This window comes from Lissotriton vulgaris, chromosome 3_1 (assembly GCF_964263255.1).
Source record: "Lissotriton vulgaris chromosome 3_1, aLisVul1.2, whole genome shotgun sequence".
Lineage (NCBI taxonomy): Eukaryota > Metazoa > Chordata > Amphibia > Caudata > Salamandridae > Lissotriton > Lissotriton vulgaris.
This window is the reverse complement of record NC_141689.1, coordinates 1,612,195,864-1,612,222,702: the sequence shown is the minus strand read 5'-3', so window position 1 is coordinate 1,612,222,702 and position 26,839 is coordinate 1,612,195,864. Positions and strand designations below refer to the sequence as shown.

Here is a 26,839-nt window from a genome sequence, read left to right as displayed (position 1 = left end):
ACATAGAATTTTCAAAAATCCCATAGAGAAAAAATCCTAACTATATATACCTACTGGCGACCGCCAGCAGGTAATATATATATATATATATATATATATATATATATATATATATATACATATATATATATATATATACATACATATATATAGAAACACATTGGGAGTTGCACGGATGGTGCACTCTGTAAGAATGAACTTTCATTCTTTTCAGCAAATGTATTTTACAATTATTTTTCTGCATTTTGTATTTTACGTACCACACTATAATAATGATGAAGAAAGATGCAAAATAGTACTTTTTCTATGTCCATCTTTGCGCACTGGCACTTTAAAAGGAGGTGTATTCCACGACACTGTTGTCATGTGATCAAGGCAGGGATCTGCCGAAACGCGTCGTGGCTGACATGGTTGCACTTTTAAGCTAAATAAAAGAAGAAAGCACGAAAACTGGGTCTACCTCGTCTTTGCTGGTGTGTGGCGGCTGTTCTCTTGTAGAGACGGAGGCGAGCTCTTGCAGTATATTTCGCTGGTTTGCTTTTCCCAGCGACGTGGACCCCCTCCCAACAAGCGGTGGAGCAGAAAGAGGAAAAGCAGCGGCAGCTGAGTCTCTGCGTAATCCGTGGAGTAAGGCTTCCATTCGGAAAGCACCGGAAACGGAAACCTGCCCAACCCCCTTCTGAAGTGGAAGTTTTGCCGAGGTCCGAGGAGGAGAAGGCGTCCGTGTGAAGCAGTCTGGCGCAGCTCGGAGGAGCGAGTGTAGGACGGCGGAGACGGACAACGAACCTCATCAGGTACCGGGCAACCCGATATGGATCAGAAGGTGGGAGGTATGTGCTGAACCAGTAACCCGCGCAAGCAATAGGAGAGCGGAGGGGGAGCCGATAATCGGCGAGCCTTTCTTAAAGACATCCATTACGCGGCGGGCGAAAAATTTAATTAAACAAGCAGATTGTAGGCGCAACCATGTCAGCGGCAACAGTAAAGGATCGTGAGAGCGCTGCAAAAGAGCTGTTCTCAAACGAAGCAACAAGACCAAAAAGCAAGACCTCAGGCTCGGACAAAACCGTGCCGGAGGGCACAGATTTAAAAGACAAATACAAGGCACTCGAAAAGCTGATGCGCACTGAAATGGTCAAATGGTGGGAAGCGAAGTCCCTCAGCCGATACTTAGAGGTGAACAGGATCCCCAGAGGGCTACGAATAATGATAGCACCCACATATGACACTCCAAATCCGGTACTAATGGCGGAATGGGCGCAATGCAATCTAGACTCTTCAAGGAAATTAGTTGAGTTATTAGTGAAGCATGCAGAAATTGACAGAGGGGAAATCCTTCAGAAAATAGATGCACTGCGCAGCGAGATTCAAACAATGAGTGACCCACAAACCTCCAAAGTAAAATTTGAAGAGGAAATGGAACGCAAACTGAAAAAGGAGGAAGACAAAATAAAAAACCGTAAATCGTACAAATTTAGAAGGGACAAAGAGGACTATGAAAATGGGAGGATTTTCACATTTTCAAGGAAATATGACTCCATGAGAAAAAATAAATCAGGAAAACCAAGCACTGAAAAAACGGGCCAAAACCCGCAGCCCTCCAGCTCTGCACAACCAGAGAGAGAACCTCAAACAGAGATGTCTTCGGCATCAGGCTCCAGTGTATACACTGAAAGTGGATCCGAATATGAGGATGAGGATGCCACAACACTGACAATGGGTGAGGAGCTTGAGTACATCAGTAAGACAAGAAGGGACACCTTACGCTCAGCAGGTAAACCACAACCGGCAAAAAACGGACAAGGAGCAGGCGGGAGCGGAGGGCCGCCCAGAGGAAACGCAACAAAGCGAAGGGGGCGGGGCAGGGGTGCTTGGAACAACAAACGGGGGACCAAAACGTAGAAGCACAAGAAATGAACACGGATTCGAACACGATAATAAACCTAGCAAACATTGATTTGACAATGGCTGAGAAACAACTGCTGTCACTAGGTTTATCGTATTGCCCTGAGAGCAATTTTCACTATACAAAAACCAGGGCGGATGTGTTTAAATTTATACGTAAATTAAAATTACGAAAATTTCACAAGACACAGCCTACTAATAAATCAAAAAACAAGGGTATACAAGAAGATCCACTGGCAGACAATGTAAATTTGGCAGCGGGAGATTACGAGCTGTTAACATCTGTCCAAGGAATAATAAATACCCGAATTGTTTCCCCAAATAACATGGAGTCACAGAATGTAGAAAGTTCCCAAGATTTTCCAGTTCTCAATTCGCAACAAACAAGGAGTCTGGCAAATAAGAAACCGGATACACCGTTTAAAAGAAAATCTAAGTTTGTACCAATTACAACTAAAGACACAATTGATGTTTTCAATGATACAGTAGTTGCGCAAATCAAGAAACTACACACTAAGATTCAAATGACCAAGAAAAGAAGGACAAAGGAACAGATTCAATATGACAATCTAATGGATAAATTAAAAAATGAAAATCAGGTGGTGATAAGAAATTCGGACAAGGGAGGAAATATTGTGCTGTGGCCTCTTGCACAATACCTCTCTGAAGCAAACAAACAGCTCAGCGACGTCCAGTGTTACCACCATAGCTCACCCATCAAATACAAACAGGTGCAAGATGAATTGGCTAGTAAACTACTGGCATGGAAAAGTTTGGGACTTTTGGACATGGAGGAGTTCAAGTTCCTAAAAAAAGAATATCCACGAACGCCAGTAATTTATTTCATAGCCAAAATACATAAGAACAAAGAAACACCCCCAGGAAGACCAATCATCGCGGCATGTGATGGACCCCTTGAAAATCTCTCACAGTATATAGACTTTTTTTTACAAGAACACGTGCACCAACTAAAGTCATATGTGAAAGATACAGGGGACTTCCTATCAAAAATAGCCAAGGTCAAATGGGAAACAGGGTATCTCCTAATAACCCTGGATGTTTCCTCACTTTACACTTGTATCCGTAATAAGGATGGGGTGAAAGCTATACAATATTTTTTATCCAAAAGATCTATTGAATTTACAATGCACAACAAAATGTTAATGGATATGCTTTTGTTTTGTTTGGAACACAACTTTTTCCTCTTCAACAAGCAAATGTACCGTCAGGTTCAGGGTGTCGCCATGGGGGCCAGCTTCTCCCCCAGTTATGCCTGTTTGTTTATGGGCTGGTGGGAGGAGTTGGTCCTCAAGGAGAAATATCATGACATCTGCACAAACAATATAGTATCTTACCTACGGTACATCGATGATTTGATCATTGTGTGGAAGGGCAGTAAACAGGAGGCGCAGACCTTCATAGACAACATCAATGTCAATGACATCAACTTATGTTTTACATCTGACATAAGTAATAAGCAAGTTTCCTTCCTGGATGTCCTAGTTAAAACTGATGAAGGCAAGATAAAGACCACCTTGTACAGAAAACTGACTGCAGGGAACACCCTTTTACACGCTAGTAGTGCACATCCCAGCCATCTAATCCACAGCATCCCCTATGGGGAAATGCTGCGGTTACGCAGAATATGCAGTGATGAAGGGGAACTCAGGAGGCATCAACAGGAGAGTAAGTGTAGGTTTCTGGCAAGGGGCTACAGTGCCAAGGTAATTGATGCGGCAATGGCCAAATCAAGATTAAAATCGAGAGAGGAACTCCTACAAAACGCAGAAATGTTGACGGTAGAAAAGACTAGTAGCATAACAATGTCTGACGAGGCACCTAGACTTATTATGAGCTACAACCGCCAGCATAGGGAACTGCGAAAAATTATCCAACACAACTGGCATCTTGTAAAAGAAGATCCGGTTATTGGAGACTCTCTTCCAGAGTACCCCTCTATTACCTACAGAAAAGCAACATCGATGGGGGACGTACTAGTAAGATGTAGTCCAGAATATAAGGACAGTACAGGCTTGTCCCTAGCGCGCAAAGGGTTTTATAAGTGCTCCAGCTGTAAAGCCTGTTCCTTTGGAGTGAATAAAACTTCCTTCTTAACAGCTTTCAGCTCTAAACCACAACACATCAAGTTTCACTTGACATGTAAAAGTGAATTTGTGGTATACATACTTGAGTGCACTTGTAATTTAAAATATGTAGGCAGTACTAAGCTTCCAAGCCACAAGAGGATATTACAACACATCAGGGCGATCACCAACAACGACCCCAATTATCCCGTGGCAAGACACTTCCACGAAGTCCATGGTGGAAATCTGAAAGACCTAAGATATTACATCATAGACACAGTCCCCGCGCAGAGAAGAGGAGGGGATAGGGAAGGCATGCTTCGTAGGCTGGAGACACATTACATCCTGTCTTTAGATACTAAGCAGCCAAAAGGTCTTAACATGACGGAAGATTTGTACACATTTTTAGAATGAGTACTGGACAGTATTAGCTTATAAGAAACAGCGCATTCTTGCACATTTTTCACCAGTTCAACATATTAGGATGTATATAGTTTGATTTTCCATTGGTTTCGGGTTGTAAATATCTAATGAATTGATTTTGTATTATAAATAATGAATTTTACATGATGATAAAGGCAAATGTAAATATATATATTTTTGATACTCCGAAAGGGATTTTAACTATTTATGCAATTTTAATGAAACCATGAGTGGATTGATCAAACACCATTGTATATTAACTCGGTAATTGTGATCAATTGTGGGAAGCACTCGTATGGACATTTGTATTGAGTTGCATTTATCTATTAGGTTAGAACCCTTGGAGAGTGAAAGACGTATATATGATATTTACCTAGTATTTGTCTTGCAATAACATAAGAAACAACTAAAAAAAAATTTTTCTGAACTGCTTTTTGGAAAGGTATCGATATGTGTTTATAATAAGTTTTTGAAAAAATATTTCCGTTATGCACATGGGTTATCAGTTTTTGTTTATTGAAAAAGAGTTTTTTCTTTCTATCACATTTTTGAAAAATGTTTTAGCATAAATTCTCTTTAGTTAGATTCACGGTGATGCACTACAGTATTAAGTGAATGGACATTTGAAAAATAGTATATTTTATCTTACTGTATTATACAGGATACACTTTGTAAGAATGAACTTTCATTCTTTTCAGCAAATGTATTTTACAATTATTTTTCTGCATTTTGTATTTTACGTACCACACTATGATAATGATGAAGAAAGATGCAAAATAGTACTTTTTCTATGTCCATCTTTGCGCACTGGCACTTTAAAAGGAGGTGTATTCCACGACACTGTTGTCATGTGATCAAGGCAGGGATCTGCCAAAACGCGTCGTGGCTGACATGGTTGCACTTTTAAGCTAAATAAAAGAAGAAAGCACGAAAACTGGGTCTACCTCGTCTTTGCTGGTGTGTGGCGGCTGTTCTCTTGTAGAGACGGAGGCGAGCTCTTGCAGTATATATATATATATATATATATACATATACATCTGAAGAAACACATTGGGAGTTGCACGGATGGCGCACTCTGTCAAACGTGACCGATATGATGTCCGCTGCATTGCAAATGCCATAGGATATAAGGATATAATACTCTAGTAATACAGTGGGTGAGACATATTCCAGTTTTGCAATTGAGTGTCCCCTCCACCAAATCCTAAATAAGGCCCTAAGTCCTAACTTGTCATATTCTGGACAGGGTAGTGTGTCTGTATGGCATGGGCAACAATTTAGAACTAGAATGTGGTACTTACAGTATATAAGTGAATACAAACCATATCCGCCTTTACATGAAATGACTTACTGAGGCCTATACTAGCGACCATAGTGAAAAGAGTACTCTAAATGAAGCCCAAACCCCCTGTGAACAAAATACTTCTCCTTTGCAGCTGGCTTATAATTTGTTCCTCAGGCAGAAGGGAGAAGCAGGGTGGGATTACAGAAGGCAGCACCGCCACACTTTTAAAGTATGGGTAGTATCATTCTCAAGGAAAGAAATACCTTGCACCGCTCTAACATGCATATGCTGAAGACCTCCTACTTCCCAAAGCAGTCAACAAATAGACGTGCCATGTCAGGAAGAGGCGCTGGCCAACATTATCAGTTGTACCACTCGAGCGGTAACACTGATACTACTGATTTGGCCACGTTACACCACATGCGTTTAGAACGCATGCCATTACAATGAGGTCATTACAATGACCGGGTTGTTACATCACAAACCATTACAACGCAAGTCATTACAACGACTTGCTGTAGGAGGCGCTCTGAATGTTGGAATATTATAATTTACTATTCCAACTCCAGTCGGTGCAACAGTAGGGAAGGTGTTTGATTTAAAATCCAGCACCTTCTACCCCCTACAGCAAGGTGTTGTTATGGCTTGCGTTGTAATGGCATGCAATGTAACAAAATGGCTGATGTAATGAGCGCGTTGTAATGGAATGCGATGTGTAAACATCATTGTAAATGATGATTCCCAATACCAATAGGACTATGTCATGATGCTGGCAGTGCTCCTGTAGATGGCCAGGAGGTAGCGTTACTTGTATTAGGGTGGGGCATTGACTCATTATATCTCAGACCCTTATGTCTATGTAAATTGGATTTGAATTAATGTTCATTTGTTTACATTTATTTTCCACCCAAGATATGAGCGCTTCAATCCTGCAGAAGAGTACAAAATGAACAATAAGAGGAGAGGAGTGGCACTGATCTTCAACCACGAGCGGTTCCATTGGTTCCTAACCATGCCTGAGAGACGCGGCACCAATGCTGACAGGGACAACCTCCGACAAAGGTGAGGATGAAAAAAATAAAACACAAGAACACAATGAAATCTGTTTGTATAGAGCACTTGTCATCATTGTAATTTGACTTTACATGACTGAAAACAAAAGTTCATATAACTGAACTCAGCAGGACTAATTTGATATCACCCTCTTAAGGATGAGAGGCTGAGGAGGCCTACTAGAATGTATACATGTAAACTGGTAAGCCCTTTTCTAGCACGCCCATTACCCCACTTACATATTTTAGCATCTAAAAGAAGAGGAAGCAAAGAAACAACCTGTCACTGTCTACACAGCATTTCTTTTCTTGAACAAAAATGTAGAGGTTGATTTAGGACACAGGTCTCAGAAGTCAAGATTCAGAATAAAGTGCTGTTGGTGGGTAAAGTGTCCCACAGAAAAGAGAGGGTCAGAGCTTTAGAGGGCCAGCACCAAATGTTACTACCTATTGGGCCTTCTTAAATCAACACTATATCTCGGTGCAGCAGGTCTGGAATGTGACCCACATACATCCCAAATAGGTGGTTAAAAACCACCACAATTAACCATTACAAATTGACCCTGCACCCGAGAGGGATAAGTATTCAAATTATATAATTATCCTAATGTATAATATTTCAAAAAATGATACAATGTACTGAAAATAGAATGGCTTCCCAGAAAAAAGTATCACAGAATCATATATCTTGATTGTAGCTGGAAAGAGTCTTTTTATTGAAAATCACTTGTTCCTTTAAAAACACCCCACAATTGCTTGCCAACGCGTTTCATCCCTCTTGGGACTTCTGTAGGGCTTTTTCACAGTCTATGTCTGCTGTCGGTATTGGATGTGACTTCAAGCCTTCTTGGGAAGCCATTTTATTTTCAATACATTGTATCATTGTTTGAAATATTATACGTTAGGATAATTATATAATTTGAATACTTATCCCTCTCGGGTGCAGAGTCAATTTGTAATGGTGGGTAAAGTGTTCTGCATGGCGCAGAGCACATTGTGCTAAAGTACACATGGCTAGTTGCAGAATTGAAGTGAGGGCGCATGCGCCCAGCTCCTTGTTTATTGACATGATCACCTGACTGGTGACGTCTGTCAGGGATGGTGGTGGGCTTTTTTTTCTTCTTCTTAGTTTTGTATAGTGCGGACTTGACCCAAATGTATCAGAGCACTTTACATGAGCATCAGTTGCGTTACACACGGACACATTCATTTTTGTTGGGAACGGGGAGATTAAGTGATTTGCCAGGAATCTCAAAACGTTGAGCAGCCCTGCTAAGACTCGAACCCAGTTTCCCAGCTTCGAGGTCTACTGCTCTAGCAATAAGGCCACATCCTCTCCTCAATAGTCATAAAGTAGAGCCATCCCTCTTGGAGAAGGGATGTACTGTTACAAGTCCTTGTGGACACTATAGATGACATGGCTGAGAGTGAAGAGTGTGCAGGTTTTGTGAGTCACACACCAGTGAATCCCCAAGTGATTTAATCCTGCAGTACTCTGACATCAAAGGAACCCAAAAAGTAGGCCCTACCCTTGTGTTGAGAATGTCCAAACGCCAAGGAGGAGAAGACTAGACAAGGGATCTTATCCCAGTGGAAAGTAGTCTCCACAATGGAGTTTTCCCATCCACTTTCGTCGTCAGTCTTGTGAGCTCTGGTTTTTTCTCTCTATTATGGGGAAAAGTGTATACAGCCCCCAATATCAATACAGTGAGATGGGAATCAGTGGCATAAATACCCAGTCTCAGTATCCACTTTTGAAGTGAGCTGCTCTTGAAGAAATGTGAAACAATCTGCAATTCGCTGGTGTCATCTCCATTCCGGGATAAACACCTACAAAATTAAGATCTAACCCGCTTAGAGTGTGGCAGACCTGTTAATGTAATTTCAGCAAGGTTAATTTCTAATTCCACCTAGTCATTGTAGGAGTACGTTGGCTCCAACGAATGTTTACATTACTGGGACGGAACATGCTCATACCAGAGTCAGGGCCTGTTTTCCATGATCTCTTTGACAGGCGGAAGGGGCAGGACCCGCGCAGAAGAAATTGGCCCTTATAGCATGCAGACAGGTTGAGAAAGAGTCTTCTGTTCTGAAGCCAGACTCTAACAAGGCAACTAAATCCTGAAGATTGGGTGTTGGCCTGGTGAGACAGGCCTGGGCCTGGGAAACGCAACTCCCAGCACCAGTAGCAGCTCATGGAGGGAGTGGTGCGGGGCAGTGGGGTGAGGCGGGGGATGGGCAGGGTGGGGTAGTAAAATATGGCACGAAGCGCACGAAGATAAGTAACAAAAAAAAATACATTGCGCGCGCTGCATTGCCGATGGCGTTGCAAGGCACGCAATGTAATTTGTTTTATTTATTTATTTATTTAGTTACTTATCTTCATGCCGACGTATGCCGTATTTTACTAGCCCCACACTGCCCCTCCCCAGCCCCACCCCACCACCCTGCACCACTCCCTCCACGAACTGCTACTGTCCAGCACATAAAATTGCACCCTTTAGGGATGTAAGACTAAATGTGCTAAGTTTGCCCATCATAATTGATGGGGGATGACAAAGGGAGAGGGGCAGTTGACTAGCCCCTGGGCAGAGGTTTCAACTCCAACTGGCAGAACCTGTTCCCAAGTTGATTAAAAAAACTCCTTCCAACATGGCTGCCATTACCCAGCAGTCACTAGAAAAGGGAGGAAACCTCTCATCCTGTTCCTTTTTAGGTCCAGCCTTACGCTGTCTGGAAGATTTGTGGTATGTACTTTGTGGGGGCTTTGGAGCATTGCCCCACGACTTGCCTGCTTCGCCTTTTGCTTAGGGACTACGGGGCATATTATCAAGGGGGTTTATCTCTTTTTTGGCTTTAAAAGCCAAGAAAGCGGAGATAAAATTATCTCCCTATTACCAAGCTGTCGCTAACACCAGTTAGTGACAGCTAAAAGGAGATAGCGACCATCTTGGGCCCCGCTTTGCATGTCAGTGATATTTATCACTAATGATATGCAAAGTGGGCGTGCCAAGATGTTAGCGACTGGAAACAGTCCCTAACATCGCTATCTCCTATTATCAACTTTTGGAGATATTCGCGCTAAGCGCGAATATCTCCAAAAGCTAACACCTGCCCTGAGCAGTTCTTAGCCATGTTATCCAATGGGAGGTGGATAACATGGCTAAGAGCATTTGCTCGATAATGCATGAATATCGCTGACTTTTCAGCGATATTCATGCATTGCGGCCGTTTTTTATCGCATTTGCGATAAACCTTGCTAATAGCAAGGTTTATCTGCGATAAAAATCGCCGATGTGCGGCGATAATGTTTGTCTCTAAGCAAGTTAGAGACAAAAATTATCGCTAGTTGTTGGTAATATTCCCCTACTTTTTTTCTAGCAACTGCCTCTATTTAATTGTCTTGATAGAAAACAACCAGCAGAGGTCAGTAAGATACCAGAATCGCTTTACCTAAGACAATTTGCTTCATAGCTAAAAACCTATCATGTGAGGAAAGCGCTCCTCCGGTTTAACCACACGTGCGTGTCTGGCCTATGCAGTATCATTCAACCTTTTTTGGGGGGCCATTATGAATTAAAGTGAATAGTTTGACAAACCACCCAATTCAACATGGCGCGCACCCTCAGTACGTTTTACTGGTTACGGCACCCAGCTTTGTTTCATAATGGATGCGATTAATGAAAATGCTCCAGGGCCTTCTACTGCTCCTTTCATGTAGGAGTGGGCAGAATTTGCATAGTCGCGTTACGCAAATCTCTGCAAAACGGTAAAAAAACTCCACGAACACGCAGAAATTCCACAAACACGCGGATTTGCTTGTTCGTGATGCTTTATTACTGTTTGCAATCGCTGTTTGCGTGCTTGGGTGGAAATATCTCGCGAACATGCATTTTGAGAACGCCAACAAGCAAAAAATTTTGCAAAGCCGCGGGACGCAGAATTTTGGGCAATTTTGCGATCTCCGCGAAATGCGAAATTACCCAAATTCCACACATTATGCGAGCGGAATAGAATTTACCGCCCAGGACTACTTTCATGGCATCTATACAATTCATAATTGAGAGAGCTGTAGAGGCTGCTTTTAAGAGCAGAGAGGGGGCTACTTTTCCTAAGGTGCCTTTTATTCAGGAGATGGAGGAGGTCTGTATATAGAGGCTAAAATAGAGGAGGAGAGGAAGATTTATACCAGGAGCAGAGCTCTTTAATTTGTTTCAGCATTTAAGGGACAATATTGGTTTGCCTGTTACTGAATCAGTGGTAGGGGAAGAGGACTTTCACAGTATATGCTGTAGTGAGGTCATGGGATTAACTGCAGACATTGCTAAGTTAGCATTAGTTAGTATATGCTTGGCAGCCATTTTGTCGCTTTTGCACGTGTTACTATATGGCTTTATTCTTGTGGATAGACTGCTGGTGCATTTTCGCATAAGAACTGTCTATCTTCCACACATTTAGCTCTACACTGTGCTCCTCGTCTGCACAGCGTGTTCAAGGTCGAAATCAATGTATGCTGTTGATTCACTTTGGTCAGTGCCACGCCCATAGACTCAACATAGAACACAGCTGCACTACCGAAAGTCGGGTGCTTTTAATATGGCATTTGCATGCATGAAAAGGCACTTCGAGAGATTCATTCCAACAAAGAAGAGCTGCGCTTGTGCTGAGATGTGATTCCTTGCATCTCGACTTGGATGTATAGGGTACCCCGACAAAGCCCAGAGGTCTTCTATAATTATAATAAACTAGCTTATAGCAAGTGGTAAGGCGCTGTAGCCCTGTTTCCGCTGTCATTATAATATGGTTTTCCCTTTTGTGCTTTATGGAATTGTAACCATGCTGATTATATTGTTCTAATGCATTTTGCTGCTGGTATTGGCTCATGTACTGCATTATAGAGCATGTTAGTTAAACATTTTAAACTACACTATGTCTTAGTTTACTCACATTGTGGTCAAGTATGAGTGTTTTAACGAAAGAGTGTTCTTCTTACCGCGATTCCTGAGAGGGACGGAGTGACAAGTTCTAGGATGTCTAATCATTGGTAGCTTTGCTGTAGTATGGAGAATGAAGCTAGTAGGATTGGGGTTGGGGTGGGTTTTCTGATACAGCACTTTACACCAAGGTCCTGGTTTCCTGTGCATAGTTCTGTGTATGTGCAGAATCCCTGCAACATGCAACCTGAGCCTGAGTCCTTATCTATGCATTCTTCCATACGGCATATGTTGGAGAAAAAAAGTGGAGGGATTTAGATACGTCATAGTTTCCTCGTTTTTCTGGACAGACTTTATCCTGTGGCAAAATTTTCAGAGGACTTTCTGGTGGTTGATAATCTACAGGCGGGCCTTTTATCTCAAGGCAATGTTGTGGCCTTTTGAAGCACAAGACATAACCTCTTGGCGACTGAGGAGTAAGGAGTACTCCCTTGTTAGAGTCACAAATTACATCAGCGACTGTGCCACCTCATTGTTAGCGATGTATGCGAGACCATGTCGGCAAACTAAACTGATGTGACACCTTGTTGGGTCACAAGTTTTGAATTCTGTGGAAGAAACCGTTGTGACACCTTGTGGGTCACACACATTTTTGGATTATGTAGGATTGATGGAACATTCCTGTTGCAGGGCGGACCTTCGCAGGCCCTAGTTGGACCATAATGTGGCCAAATTTGAGAACATTCCAGTGTCCTACAGACTGGAGTTATTACGCTCCGATTGGTCCTAGGTAATGTGTTTTAATCCAGAGGAGACCCTATAAATTATCGTGGGTCAAAACGTTGACATCTTCTCCTTGGTTCAATATATCTATTATGTTTTGGATATACCTACCCCGTGAGCGGAGCCCAGAAGTCCTTAGATCGAGAAGTCTCTGGTAACTCCTCCACATAAGTCTCCAATTGTTCCCTGCAGTACAGCAACTCACGGACCCACTTCTTTACTGTCGGGATAGTTTCGCTACCCCAGCATTGTGCAACTGCGCGCTTAGCCATTAGAAGAGAAACAGCCACCAGTCTGCGATTGCACGGTTTCAAGCATTCCAACCAAACAAGTAGGCAGACATCCACCACACACCTCACAGTCTCCAGCACCACATCAGTGAGCACTCTGGTAACCTTGTGCCAGAACGCATATATGCCTGCGCAGTGCCATGCTAGTTGCAGAAAATCTGCATCATCCTGTCCACATCGAACGCAGTGAGCATTCTCCAGCAGGCCAAATTTGCATAGCTGGAGAGGCGTGTCTTGAATTCTGAATTTAATTATTTATGTATTATTCAGTTAATTAAAACCATAACAATATTACAAACACTAATTTTTAAAAAAGAGCAATTCGCATAAAAGTTACCTCTCTAAAAACATCTTAAAATGTATGTAATTATAAAATATACTTCAAGTTTTATCATTGTTCATATTTAGCTTGTAGTGCTTGTTCGTGAATACGTAAAAATGTAATCAGTTTACAGTTCATTTGGGGGTCAGTGAGGTCCAGTCTTCTTATGATAGCTGTCCTGCACGACTTTATGCCTCTATCCAGAAATGCTTGCCGTTTTATTGTGGTTCGTGCTGGTTGCAGTATCTTGCAATGACATACAAGATTAATCAGATCTTCCTTTTTATAGCCACAATGCCGGCAATTTTCATTTTCCTTATATTTCCAATGAGGGGCTTCTGCAAGAGTGGGGAACTGTCCAAACCTTAATGTTATTAATTTCCTCTTTATATAAATGGAGTAAGTGGAGTACAAATAGGCTGCTTGTTTCAGTGTTTTATAAGTGTTGATCACTATCCATGAATGACTTCTTGTTGAAAAAAGGTCTTTATCAACCAGTAGCGAGTGGAACTTTGCAGCCTTGTTTAGTGTTAATTTGAATGTTTGGTAGGACATTTGTTTATACCACAACTCACTTGTGCAGGTAGCCTTTAATGCATATTCAAAAAAAGTGTATGCTGGCGAGTGTTTATCTTGTTCCATTTCCTGCCACAGAGATTCGTTAAGACTGTTTTCCTCTACGTTTTATTTTCTTTGGTACCATACTTTAATGTATATGTAAAGTCTGCCCAGTGTTTCGTTCATGAGCCTGAACTCCAGGCACATCTGCCCTGGTGAGGCAGTTTTCGGGAGTTGAAGAACCTTTTTGTAAATGCGCGCCATTAGTTTGTTTAGGGTTTCTGAGTCCTTCCCGTGCATTGCAGAACTGGTGTATGATAGTGTTGGCAGTCCTTTGGCTGCAATTATAGTTAATAATGGTTTCAAAGACGGTCCCTCCAGTTTCTTTGCAAGTATTTTAAGGGCGAATGTTATTGCACCTGCTCGCTGTGTCATATATTTTTTCTGATCGATAAACAATAAGGTATCGTCGATATAGAATCCTAAATATTTGTAGCACAATACTTTCTCCAGTGGATTGCCTTTTAATCTAATATGTTGAGTCGAGGCTGTTCAATTTGTAATAAGCATTGATTTAGTTTTTGAAACATTTAATTCCAACTTATTTACCGACTGAAATTCGGAGAGTTAGTTTAGTAGTCTTGTCAAGCCTACCTTGGTCAAGCTTAAAAGAACGATATCATCTGCATAGACAAGGTGCGATAATTGTAGTTTTCCAAGCTTCGGTGAGTGTGAGTTAATTTCTTCTAGCTGACTTGAAAGGTCTGAGATGAATAAATTAAAAAGGTGCGGGTCCAGTAGGCACCCCTGCTTCAGACCTGTGTTGATATACACTTTTCTGGATATTCTAGCTCCATTCCCAAGCTTCATGCGAACCCAGGTATTTGTGTAAAACAGTAGTAGTAGGCCCTTCAAAATTCTATCTGGTATACCCCAGCATTTTAATTTAGACCACATGAGTTTCCGATCTACGCTGTCAAAGGCGGCTTTTAAGTCGATGTAACACAGATGAAGATCTAGTTTTCTATTTTTGCATCTTTCAGCAATCATTGAGATAGACAGACTATTTGTAATAGTTCCAATACCCTTCCTAAATCCGGTTAGATTTTTTGGTATTAGGTTACTTTCTCTAGACCAAACGGCTAGGTCTTTAAGGATTAATGAGGTCTGTAGTATAGCTTGTGCAAATATTTAAAGTGGATATTGCAGAGGTTGCAGTTCGTCGTCAGGCGGCTTGTCAGTGTGCAGCAAAACTTCCAGGCATCCAGTGTAAATGAAGCCCCAAGTTCTGCATACCATTTGTTGTAGGAAGGAGTTTCGGAAACGTCCAGCTCCCTCAGAGATGTGTTATACAGCTTAGTTATCATGCCCACACGAGCTTCACCTACCAGCACCGCCTTCAGTGCCAGCAGCGTCCTCGGTTCCGTTGGATAATCAGGATAGATATCCCGGACAGCCTGCCTCATGCATACATAAGTGAACCCTAGCATCATATTGTGTGCCCGCCCAGCTTGCATCTCTGACAGCGGGCGGAACTGGCCGTTCTTATAGAGGTGGGCCAGCCGGGCAATCCCCTCAGTTCTCAGCACACCTACTGTGGCCTGCTCCTGTGTGGAAGAAATATGCTGGTGAACTGCAAGCGGCAGAGCAGGAGCATAGAAATAGTCCAATTGTGTCCTTCGAGCAAGACCTTTCCATGCCTACGCAGTGCATTGAACAGGGCTGATTTCAGTCCGCAGACCACCCATTCTACCCGTAATGGCCGCTGCCACAAGCGGTACAGGTTGTACCAAATCCTCCTCCACAGTGATGTATGGCTGGAACCACTGCGGGAAGAACCAATAATGTGCAAACTGCACCTGGGCACATAAAGAGTGGAGCCTCATATCAGGTGCTTCAAAGCCTCCACGGTCAAAGGGCTGGACCAGCAGGCTCCAGCTGCATATAGGTTTCTTGCCCCCCCAGACAAATGACAACAAAGCTGACTGCAATGTATTGAATAAGGCGGCATTCAGTCGAATCGGAATGTTGACAAACTGGTACAGTAGTTTTGGCAGTACCGACATTTTGGGAGCCGCTATTCTATCCACCAAGAAAAGTGGTAATTTTGCCCAACGAGAAGCCTGATCAGTGATCTTAAAGATAACCCTGCATAATTCGAGGAGATCACCACCTCAGGATCTCTATGCAGCCATATGCTGAAATATCTTACCGGATCAGTAGACCCCGTCAAAGGGAAATCTAGATCTATTTCTCGGGTACCAGCCGTTAAGGGGAACACCGTCGATTTCATCCAATTGATGGTCAGACCAGAGTATTGTTCAAACTTTATATATATTCGCAGAGCAATTCCGGTAAGTAAGTAGCAGCTTCGCAGATGTACAGCAGCATGTCGTCAGCATACAGCTAGACTATGAGTGGCCGCTGATGAAACCGCCACGCCGCCGGTGCATTTCGCTACCGCAGCTGACACGCCACAGGCTTTAGCCCCAACGCAAAAAGTATTCGTGACAGAGGGCAACCCTTCCGCGTCCCTCTACTTATTGGAAATGTTTTAGACACCCAGTCATTCACACGGATCCGAAACCACCGGCATGGCATAGAGGAGATGGACCCATTTGAAAAAAGTGGTGGCAGGCCCATGTGCAGCAGCACAGCAAACATATACTCTCACTGCAGATAGTCGAATCCCTTAACGGCATCAAGCAGCACCGCTACAGCTTGAAAGTCTGACTCAAAGTAGTGCAGTGTGGCGAACACAGTACGCAGGTTATGCGTCGTCGATCTGCTGGGAACTAAGCCAGACTGGTCCGGGAGTACCAGGTTAGGAACTAGGGGCTGGAGTCTACTAGCTACCATCTTTACCAACATTTTGGCGTCAATATTAATAATGGATAGGGTCCTGTAGGAGTTGCACACATTCGCTGCCTTATCTAGCTTCAGAAGCATCACAATTAAAGCCTCTTGGAGGGAGGGAGGGAACCTGCCGGTATCATAAGCCTCCGCAAAGACGTCCAACAGTCTAGGGGCTAGATCATCAGCGTAGGTCTTATAAAATTAGCTTGGGAGACCATCAATGCCCGCTGCTTTGCAGGTCGGGAGCGACATGATAGCGAGTTTTACATCATCAACATCAAAGGGCTGCATGAGATATTCACACTGATTGGCGGATAGCCAGCCCAGCGCTATGTCATCCAAATAGCGGTTGATTTAGTCAGCTGTCACCGTAGATCGACCCCGATATAGATCAGTATAGAAATCGAGCACCACCTTGCTGATCTCTGGGGTTCTGAAGGGCTCATCTCTGTCTTTGTCTAGCAACTTGGTGATGTATTCCAGCCCTCTTGGCTCAGCTAGTTTCTGCACCAGGGAAATGCTGGGTAGCACTCCCTCCCCATAATAACGGGCCTTGCTTCGACAAGATCTATGTGCCAACTCCTGATCTACGGTCTCATTGTGTTCCGAGACCAAGTCACAAATCCATGCCAGCTTTTCTGGAGCGGAGCTCCGCTCATAGTCATGCTCCAATGCGGATATCTCAGCAGCGAGCTTATTGATTCTACTGCGTAGGTCTTTCAGGACCCCAGCCTGCGCTCCAATGCACACATCACGTAGTGTGGCCTTAATTGCCTCCCAGAGGACCCCCGTGATTTCCACCGTGCCAGCATTCTCCTTAAAATAATTGAGAATCGCCTCGCCAATTGTGCACTTAAAGACCGGATCTGTCAGTGAGGTTTGTTGAAAACACCACGCAAACGGGGCCTCTCACCCCCAGGTACCCGCAGTTGAAGCAACACTGGGGAGTGATCAGAGAGAGTTTTAGCTAAATGTTGGACATCAAGCGCCCATGTGCAGACAGCCTCTGAGACCAGCCAGTAGTCCAAGCGGGACCATGTACCATGTACCGTGGATATGGAAGTGCTTTCAAGTGCCTCAGGATAACGCATACGCCAGACATCAAAAAGGTTCCCAGCGTCTAAAAGCCCCAGTAGCGTGTCGGTCGCCTGTCTGCGTCTCACCTCCCCGTTGCCCATCCTATCCGCTTTTGTGTCATGGCAGGTATTAAAATCGCCACCCCCCATATAATTTCAGCGGAAGGAAACCTAGCTATTCGGCGCCAGACACCCGCAAAAAAAGAGTGGTCGCCCATATTCGGGCCATACGCAGTAACTATCAGTACTGCCTCACCACCAAGCTTACCATGCACGAAAGCCACATCACCCTGATCGTCGTTTCAGAACTAAAGACTGTAAAAGAAACCCCTTTCTTGATAAGGATCAGCACCCCACGAGAGTAGGAGGTGTAGGAGGAGGCAACCCTGACCCCCGCCCACCGCAGACCCACCCTGTGCTCAGCTGTCTTTGTAAGGTGTGTCTCCTGCAGAAAGGCTACCTGGACATCTAAACTGTCCCGCTGGGCCAGAACAGATCAGATTTTCTTGGGGTTGTTTAAGCCACGAACGTTCCATGTGACAAGCTTTAAGTTACCACCTGTACCCTGCAGTTAAATACCTATACGAATCAACAAGACATTTGAGTGCAACAGTGCATTTCCAGGGTTCAATGTCAAGCCATGAGAAAGTGCCGTTCCAGCTCCCCCTCCACCCCACCCCGACCCACATCAGCGATGCCAACTTGCTAAAGCCATCCCCGCCCTGAAACAAAATACCTCAAGATCGAAAACCAACAGCTTGTATCCACTAGGGAACTCCCCTGTGGGGGGAATCAGAGAGCTACTAGCCTCCTAAAAGTAGGAGGTGGCTGAGCAGAACTTATACTTATGCTAGGATATAAACACACAGTTGGAAACACAAAAGTGCAACTCTGCCCTTCAGCAGGCGGCAGCTCGCTTTGCTCCACTAGCAAGCGGCCTACTCACAGATCACTCTTGCTATACCACCCTCAGCTCGAGCATATGCGCAGTGGGTGTGGGACTCAGCCCATCACCCACAGGGGACTCATCACCCCACCTCCATCAGTACAGAAGGTAACCTAGAACCATATGATGCAGCCTTGAAACATGCCCTGTATGCAGGAAATCTGTCAGACACTAACAGAGCATATAATCTGCTCGACGTTGCGAGAGACTTCCGCACAATGCGACAACTACAGAGGCGACATTCAAGATGTGACGGCAGCAGCTCCAATGGCGCTGCGCTTCTCCGTGGATGCGAGGCGCTTGTCTTGATGCTGTGAAATACGACAGCTACAGTGGCGACATCCACGATGCTACAGCAGCAGCAGCAACAGCGACACGCTTCTTCCTCTTGAGTCACCGCTTCCAGCTCCTTGTGACACGCAGTCCCTCAGAAGGCCCAAAACAGCAGCAGGCACTTCCCAAGGAACTCTGGGGAGTTGGGGGTTGAAGTCGGTTGTCCCCGAGACTTTAGGAGGAGGCAAGCTCTGTTCCAAGCCCTTGGAGATCCTTCACAAGTTGAAAGCAAAGTACTCAAAGTTCCTTTCTCCTTCCTTTGGCAGTCAGGCAACCACTGCAGGCCAATTCCCCAAGCAGCACTTCCGCTTAGGGATAGTCTCTCCTCAGTTTCTTTAGGTTCCTCTCCTCAGTAAAGGTTTCCTCTTGTTTGTCCAAAAGTGATCTAATTTCTTGGGATCAGGGTCGCAATATTTATACCCCAAAATCCTTTGTCCTCTGAGGGCCAAGGGGCCTTTGCTCAGTCCAAACCCGTTCTGTAGCACTCTTTTAACATGACTCCTTCTTTCCTTTCACAGTGCATAGCAGAAACATCAGACGCCCCCTACAGGAGGTGGATCCAGCATTGTGGAGGGAAAGCACAGCCCTGGAGCACTTTGATGACAAGATTCCTTCTCTTCTTTCACTGTGCAGGGCAGAGACTTCAGTCGCACCCCAGGGGCTGGATCCGGCATTGTGAAAGGCAGGCACAGCCCTATCCAGGTCCCAGGTGCAACTCCTCCCACCCATCTAGATGCAGATCTCTCTATTCATCAGAGGGCTGACTCATTCTGTCTCTTTGAAACACCCCCAGCCCTGTCACTCAAAAACACCAGACAAGGAATACACAACCTAGCAGGGCAGGCTTGGATAATTAGACCAGAAAATACCTACTTTCTAAAACAGTATTTTCAAACACAGAATGTTAAAATCATCTTCACTAAAAGATGTATTTTATCATTCTGACTTCAGGCATACTAAACTCGAATTTCTACCATGTTCCCTGAGTCAGGTAGGATTATAAGATGTAATAATCTAACTGCCCATTCTGGCCTGTGGAGAACAGGTAGCCTTGCAATAGTTAAAAACGAAAATGACTGTAATTCACTATTAGGACATGCCACACACACCAGGGCTTGTCCTACCTTATACTTACAATGCACCCTGCCCTTGGCCCTACCGTAGGGGTGTCTGACATGAAAAAAAGGGGAGGTTTAGGGTCCAGTCAGCATGGCAGTACTAGACTGCACACAGGCTCTGCAATGGCAGGCCTTAGACACACTTTTACAGGCTGCTTCTGTGGGTGGCACAACCAGTGGTGCAATCCCACTAGCAGCATTTGGATTACCAGCCCTGGGCACTCCTGGTGCACTGTACTATGGTCTGACAGGTAAACCAAAACTGCCAATCATGGAATCACTAATTCATACATTCATTTATAATAGGGAGAGCATATGCACTTTAGCACTGATCAGCAGTGGTAACGTGCCCAGAGACCTAAAACCAACAAAAATAGGTCAGACAAAATACAGGAGGAAGGCAAAACGTTCAGGGATGACCCTGCAAAAAAGGGCCAAGTCCAACGCTCATCATTCCCTCGTGTTTGTTAGCCAGAACCTACCGTGTGGCAATATTTTCGGAGGAATTTCTGGCGGTGGATAACCTAATTGCTGGCCTTTCATCCAAAGGCAATGTTGTGGTGGAAAATGCTTCCCCTACTCAACAGAAGAGGGCTCCTGTAATACAGAATATGGAGAACGCAATACCAGGGGAAGAAACAAGAAAGGAAAACAAGATAGTCAACTCCACAATAACTGCTTGGGTGTAACTCCAAACTATATCTAAGGGGAAAACACCACTTATTTATTTGGTACAAATAGATTCATGAGTCAGACATTCTCAATAACTCATTTATTGTGAAAATATTAACAATTTTTTCATTCATCGTAATACAGAATGCTTAATGAAAAACATGACATCTTCCAATTCAATGAGTCAAAGGGAGATGTACAACTCAAAATGATTTAAAGCTAAACAGAAGAAAAAGAGGAAAAAAACAGAACATCCCACTCAGGGTAAAAAATCACATCCATACTGACATCTGCCATACCATAAACTCTCTATCCCATTCATCCTCTAACATATAAAAAATAGGACTTAATATCCCTCTGACTCATGATATAAAATGTTCATCAAAATGTCCCATGAATATCAATCACATTGCCCAACTCAGCATTACAATAAATATTTATATTCATGTAAATATACTTATTTATGAGACATTCATGCAATTATAAATTCAACATATTCTCTTTCAGTGTAGACCCAGGATGAACATCCAGGTGGAAATTTGCGCCGACGCGCATGTCAGTGTAGCTCAGATGTGAACCACTTTCTTCAGGGCGCTAGAAAATGCACAGGAGAGCTGGCAGGAGCCCCACCTTAACTGCTCTATCTCGATTCTCTCTCTACCTCACATCTCCCTCACTTTCTCCCCCCTGTACACCCCATCACTCTTCCTCTTACTACCTAACCTCTCATTTCCACACCTCCTTGTTCCCTCATATTACCTCTGTTCCCTTTCCTTCACTGCTCTAAATATCTCGCTCCTTTCTGTTTATCTCTATTTGTCTACCTCTACCCCTTTTTCTCTGTCAACAACTCCTCTGCTTGTCCCATACACACATACACATATCTTTGTCTTTTCCTCCACTTCACGACACTTGCTACTGTTCTCTTCAAGTCACTGTCTGTCCCGTGTATTCTGAGCAGTCTCATCTCTCTTAAGTAGGGCCCAGGTAACTGTGTAGCCAGAGAAGAGCACAGATATAAAGACGAGAAGAGGAGCAAGGTAGTGGAAGAGAAATTCGTAGATAGATATTAGATTTTAACTAATGGAATGGTGAAAATCGTCAGAGCAGTGCTGAAGCAAGAACTCCAGTAGTAAAAGGGGATATATTTATTATTACAAATATTTGGTAACAAATGCTACAGTTTCAATCCCTATGTTTATGTGTATATATATCTTACTTTGTTATTCTGCATCTAACAAGCCACTGTTAGCATGTTTTTCCTACAATGCAAGTAACAAGGTAGTTAGACTGAATTCCACATAAAATGTTGTTGCATGCAACAAATCTGGTTCTAACTGAAAAAGAAATGGCTTGTTCAAGCTTTCTTTTGGGACTTTTGGACTGGCAGATACCAGGCAGCTTGAGCTAACGTCTGTTTTTTTAATGCACCCCTTTTTAGAAACTTTCGCATGCAATTTAAAATTATTCGACATCACGAGGGCTTGATGAGCCAACAAGGGGTCATAAATTCAAAGTTTCTCCCAACAGGGGACTCGAAAATATATCTTACCCAGGACCCCACAAATCCTTTAGATGCCACTGTAATCGCATAGGGTGGCATTACCATGCTTAGCAAAGGCAGGACTAGTTTGCAGGGATTGGGAAGGCCAGAGGTCAGGAATTGATTGCGAAAGGATACAGCGCTTTCGTTTGCTTCAGTGCCCTCTATCATGGACCACTGCCATATTTGTCCGTGGTACCAGACCCCAAAATAAAAGAGTCGGAGCTAAGAGACCATACATAACCAGTGCTTTTTGCGAGGATATTTGCCTCCCTAGCAAAGGGACATTTACCCACCCTCCTCCCCCCTGACAAGAGGTTGCATTTGATGCTTGTACAGTCGGAAGGCATCCAGTTGCTCTGGTTGCAGTCTAGAATCATCTTACCTTAGAACCGACCCTAAAAAGAAACAAAATGCTACAGAACTTCATGCTTACGTTGTCAGAAAGGATACACATGGTCCAAGCCACCACGGTTTGATGGAAAGAATAATTAAGATGTTTTACTTGTATTCTCCTTCTTCTGTACAGAGAACTAGGTCTGCAGAAAGTGCCTTTCGACAGGAAATGTTTGCATACATTGCTTCGTTCCTCCTTTGACCCGCCCCTGATGACTTCTCCCGTCTGTCATTCTTGTGGCAAATGAAGTGGGGCACTTTAGCTAAAAGAAATGCTGATGAACCTAGTTGCCTCGATGGGACATAAAAGGAAAATTGCTTCTGAAAGTAGGCAGGACCATGACCATGGAAGGCATAATAGGCAATAACAAGGGATTTGAATTTGACGCGATCAGCCACGAGAAGCCAGTGGAGTGAGCGGAAATGTTCACGCACGCTACTCCTCTTGGCGATTACAAGGAGAAGCCTGGCGGCTGCATTCTGGATGACCTGGAGTCTATTCAAAGAGTATCCCGGGAGGCCCACATACAAAGCGTTGGCATAATCCAAACGGGAGAGGATCAAGGGACGGATGACCGTCTCTTTAGTAGGCCTAGGGAGAAGAGGAAGAAAGCTCCTTACTATTTTTAAGGAGGCCAAAGCAACTGCCTGAAAGTTTCTTTACCCGGGCGGAAAAAGAAAGGCTATCCTCAAACCACACTCCCAGGTTCTTCGCGGATTTTCCATTGGAAGTTGGTAAGCAGAACCCAGGAGGCCAGATCGTATCTCTGAAGCCAGAGGGAATTTACGATAGAGGAGTATCTCTGACTTGTCTTCGTTACATTTGAATTTAGTGGCAGCAAGCCGCTCAAGAACCGAAGACAAGCAGCGCTGAACAATGAAAACAGAATTCTCATCCTTTTTCCAGGTGAACAGAAGGTGGGTGTCATCTGCGTAGGCAATCACCTTAACACCCAATTCCTCTGCCAAGTAGAGCAGAGGAGTGACATAGATGTTAAAAAGAAGGGGGCTAAGTGAAGACCCCTGCCGTACCCCTGTGGTGACGGGCTGTGGTGCTGATGCGACCGGCTGCAGCCAGACCTGTTGACCCGCTCTTCCAAGAAGGACCTCTGCCAGTCCCAGGCAGAGCCTTGGACACCAATCTCAGTAAGCCGGGCAAGCATCAGTGAGTGTGGGACCATGTCGAATGCTGCCGATAGGTCGAGCCTTACTAAGGCTGCTCTCCCACCGGCATCCAGACACTGGCGAATGGCCTCTGAAATCTCCACCAGTGCTGTATCTGTGCTATAAGAGGAGCAAAACCTGACTGTGTTGGATGCAGGACATCTGACCCTTCCACAAACTCCGTAAGTTGTCTGGTCACCACCTTTTCACAGACTTCAGCTAGGCTGGGCAGGAGGGAGATGGGGCGGTAATTCCCTGGGATCAAAGGGTCAAATTGGCTTTTTCAGAAGGGGGGAGGACTTTTGCCTGCTTCCAGGCCTCTGGTACACAGGCCTCAAGAAGGGAGGCTTTCATGATGGTATAATAATCTCCGCGGTTAGCAATCTAGCCGTGCAGGGGTCAGCGGGCGAGCCCAATTTCCAGCCCTTCAAGATTTTAAGAGAGTTAGGCAGATCCCCTGAAGAGAAAGCACACAGAAAGTGCTTGGGAGTAACAGGCATAGGGACACCCAGCAAAGGGTCAGAACGAGGTCCAGGACGGGCTTGAAAGCCGCCTGAATCGTGCAGATTTTATCCATGAAGAAATTGGACTAAGTATTGCACCAGCCTTCGGTGGCCTGGAGTGAGCTCAATTGTGCTGACTGGGACGTAAAACTCTGGACTATAGCAAAGATCTCCTTGGATTTGTTATGTGCCTGTTCAATTGGCCACCTCCAAGGAGAAGTAAGTGAGGCAGTAGCCTGACCAGGAGACTGGTAGAGGGTCTTCAACTGTGATTGAGACGTTGGAGCAAATTGGTTCAAGAATATGCCCCCCTTGATGTTTAGGAAGATTGACTCATTGAGAAAGTTGGGCAAGCTGAAGAATGTCGCAGAAAGCAAGGGAGTCATTAGAGTCAGACTGGTCAAGATGATTATTCAGATCCCCCAGAACCATATACTGGAAGAATCGAAGCACCCGCAAAGTCACTGCATCGCCCCATGATAGTAGAAAGGACCTGGCAGGGCCAGGGGGTCTATACATCAGAAAGCCTTTCAACATAAAATTGGCAGAAAACCTGATACTAAAGTCCAAAGCTTTGCAATCAACCCATGCATTAGTGTCTCCCCTAAGGAGGTCCCATTTGTCCCTGTACATAATAGCCACTCCTCTCCTCAAGGTGGTCTGCTCTGGCGATCTTATAACCCTCAGGGGTGACCAGTGTGACAATCGGGTCTGATGTATAATCCAGCCGAGTTTCTGTAATAAACAGTAAGACCACAGGTTTATCAGAGAGGAGCTCGAAAACATCTAAGTGGTGTTTCTGTAAAGACCGTGCATTAATCAGAGCCGCCTGGATGAGAAAGCAGGAATTTGACCAGAAATGGGGGAGTCTGAGCACAACCTGAAGCCACACACAGTGCAGATATTGTCCTGACCAAACAGCAAGTCTAACCAGCAATGAGTTACATGCTGGTGAGCGAAGTGACCAAAGTACCTTACTTGTATAACACACCCTATCCGATGTGACAGTTGGCCAACGAGCAGAGAAACTGTCCCTGGCCACTTCCGGGACGCTGATGGGCGCAGTTCAAGATAGATGTTTGAGCCTGTCCTTGCTGTGCACATGGTCAAAATGATTTACAATCTCCTCAAAAGATTTTGTGTCAATATGTTATAGAAAGTTAGACACAGACAAGACTTTAGTATAAACTGCTGTTTCTAAAACTGCCCCAAAACAACATTCTGTGCACGCTTACTTGCATTTGATTTTATTCTTGCAGTGGAAATTATCACCAAAACTAAAATTGTCCTTGCCAACACCAACCAGCTCCCTACCTCCTGTTTCTTTTGGGAATTATCAGTACACGATAGTTCCATTTTCACAGAAAAAGTTATATAATTACTTCCCTGGCGTTCATGAAATTCACAATTTTTTTCCAGGAGAAAATCTGCAAAGTTGTGAAAGTGCCATGTGCCTTGTAGTACTTATGGCATACTTTACGGAATTTATAGTATGACCATGCAGTATCATTTTTGCAGTGTAAATGCAGCTCCGTATTCTAGTACTGACATTGCACTTCAGAGCTGGTTTCTGTTTTGTCTCCACGGGGAAAAGTAAAATTCCTCCTTGCGTGAAATGTATTCAGCTCATAACTGTACTGTACCATAATATGTGAGATGATTGTTTTAAAGACTGATGAATTCGTCTGTTTTTAATTCTTCTGTGGGGTATGTCTTATTGTGTTTATCATGTATGTTTCTCATTGATGAGTTATATATAAAGAAAGATTTTTTTTAATGGAATATATATTAAAATATAAACGCTTTGTCACTCCTTGTCACTGTCTTTTTCTGGGAGGTGTTACCTCTTCCACCACCGGCATTGTTGTACTAAAAGGTGTTGAACCGTACATTATGGAAGGGAGTGGACCTGTTTTGTATGTGGCATGCCCATTGTACATGAGGCTGCTAAGGGAGGAGGAATCCTGTGGTGTTGTCTCCTAGCTGAGTTTAACCAACAGCGGAGCACTCTGCTAGACACCATTGCCAGGGCCGGCCTTAGGCATGTGCAAGCTGTGCACCTGCACAGGGCCACCAAACCCCAGGGGCCACCACACCAATATATATCCTTAATATATTTATCCTCTGAGGATGAATACATATTTGTGTGGCAGCCCCTGGTAGGGATTTGGCGGCCTCCGGCTCAGTTCCACTTCTAAACACCCTGACCCCCCCCCCCCCCTCTTTACTGGCCTCCGCGCTCTGCCCCAGCCGGACCCCCTCTTCCCGGGCCCCCTACCTACGCTCCCTGCCCAGGGCCACCATGACCCTAGAGCCGCCCCTGCCATTGCCTTTAGGTACTGACTAGCAGCATATCGTATGATGGTACCCATAAATTCACCCTGATGGTATTCTGCTGCTTTTAGTATAGTGAGCACCCTAACATATTAAGCAAGTGTGATCTTGGATCTTACACTACTGTACGCTAATTTGCATTAATTAAAAAACCATTCGGTTACTGCTTAAAACTTTTCACAATCCTCTTGCCTGCTGTATGATGTTTGCTAGGGACACACAAGAAATGTCTAGTTTTAAATAATTGTAAATTAACATACCT

At 44.2% G+C, this 26,839-nt stretch overlaps 1 protein-coding gene across 1 annotated transcript in view; it reads left to right on the top strand.

Moving 5' to 3' along the window:
* The window catches only part of LOC147728245 (caspase-6-like), a 155,663-nt gene that overhangs the window by 70,513 nt on the left and 58,311 nt on the right, over window positions 1–26,839 (top strand). Inside the window, exon 4 of the mRNA XM_086962092.1 lies at window positions 6,610–6,759. Coding sequence (XP_086818218.1) covers window positions 6,610–6,759 — 150 coding nt within the window. The remainder of the gene's footprint in view (window positions 1–6,609; window positions 6,760–26,839) is intronic.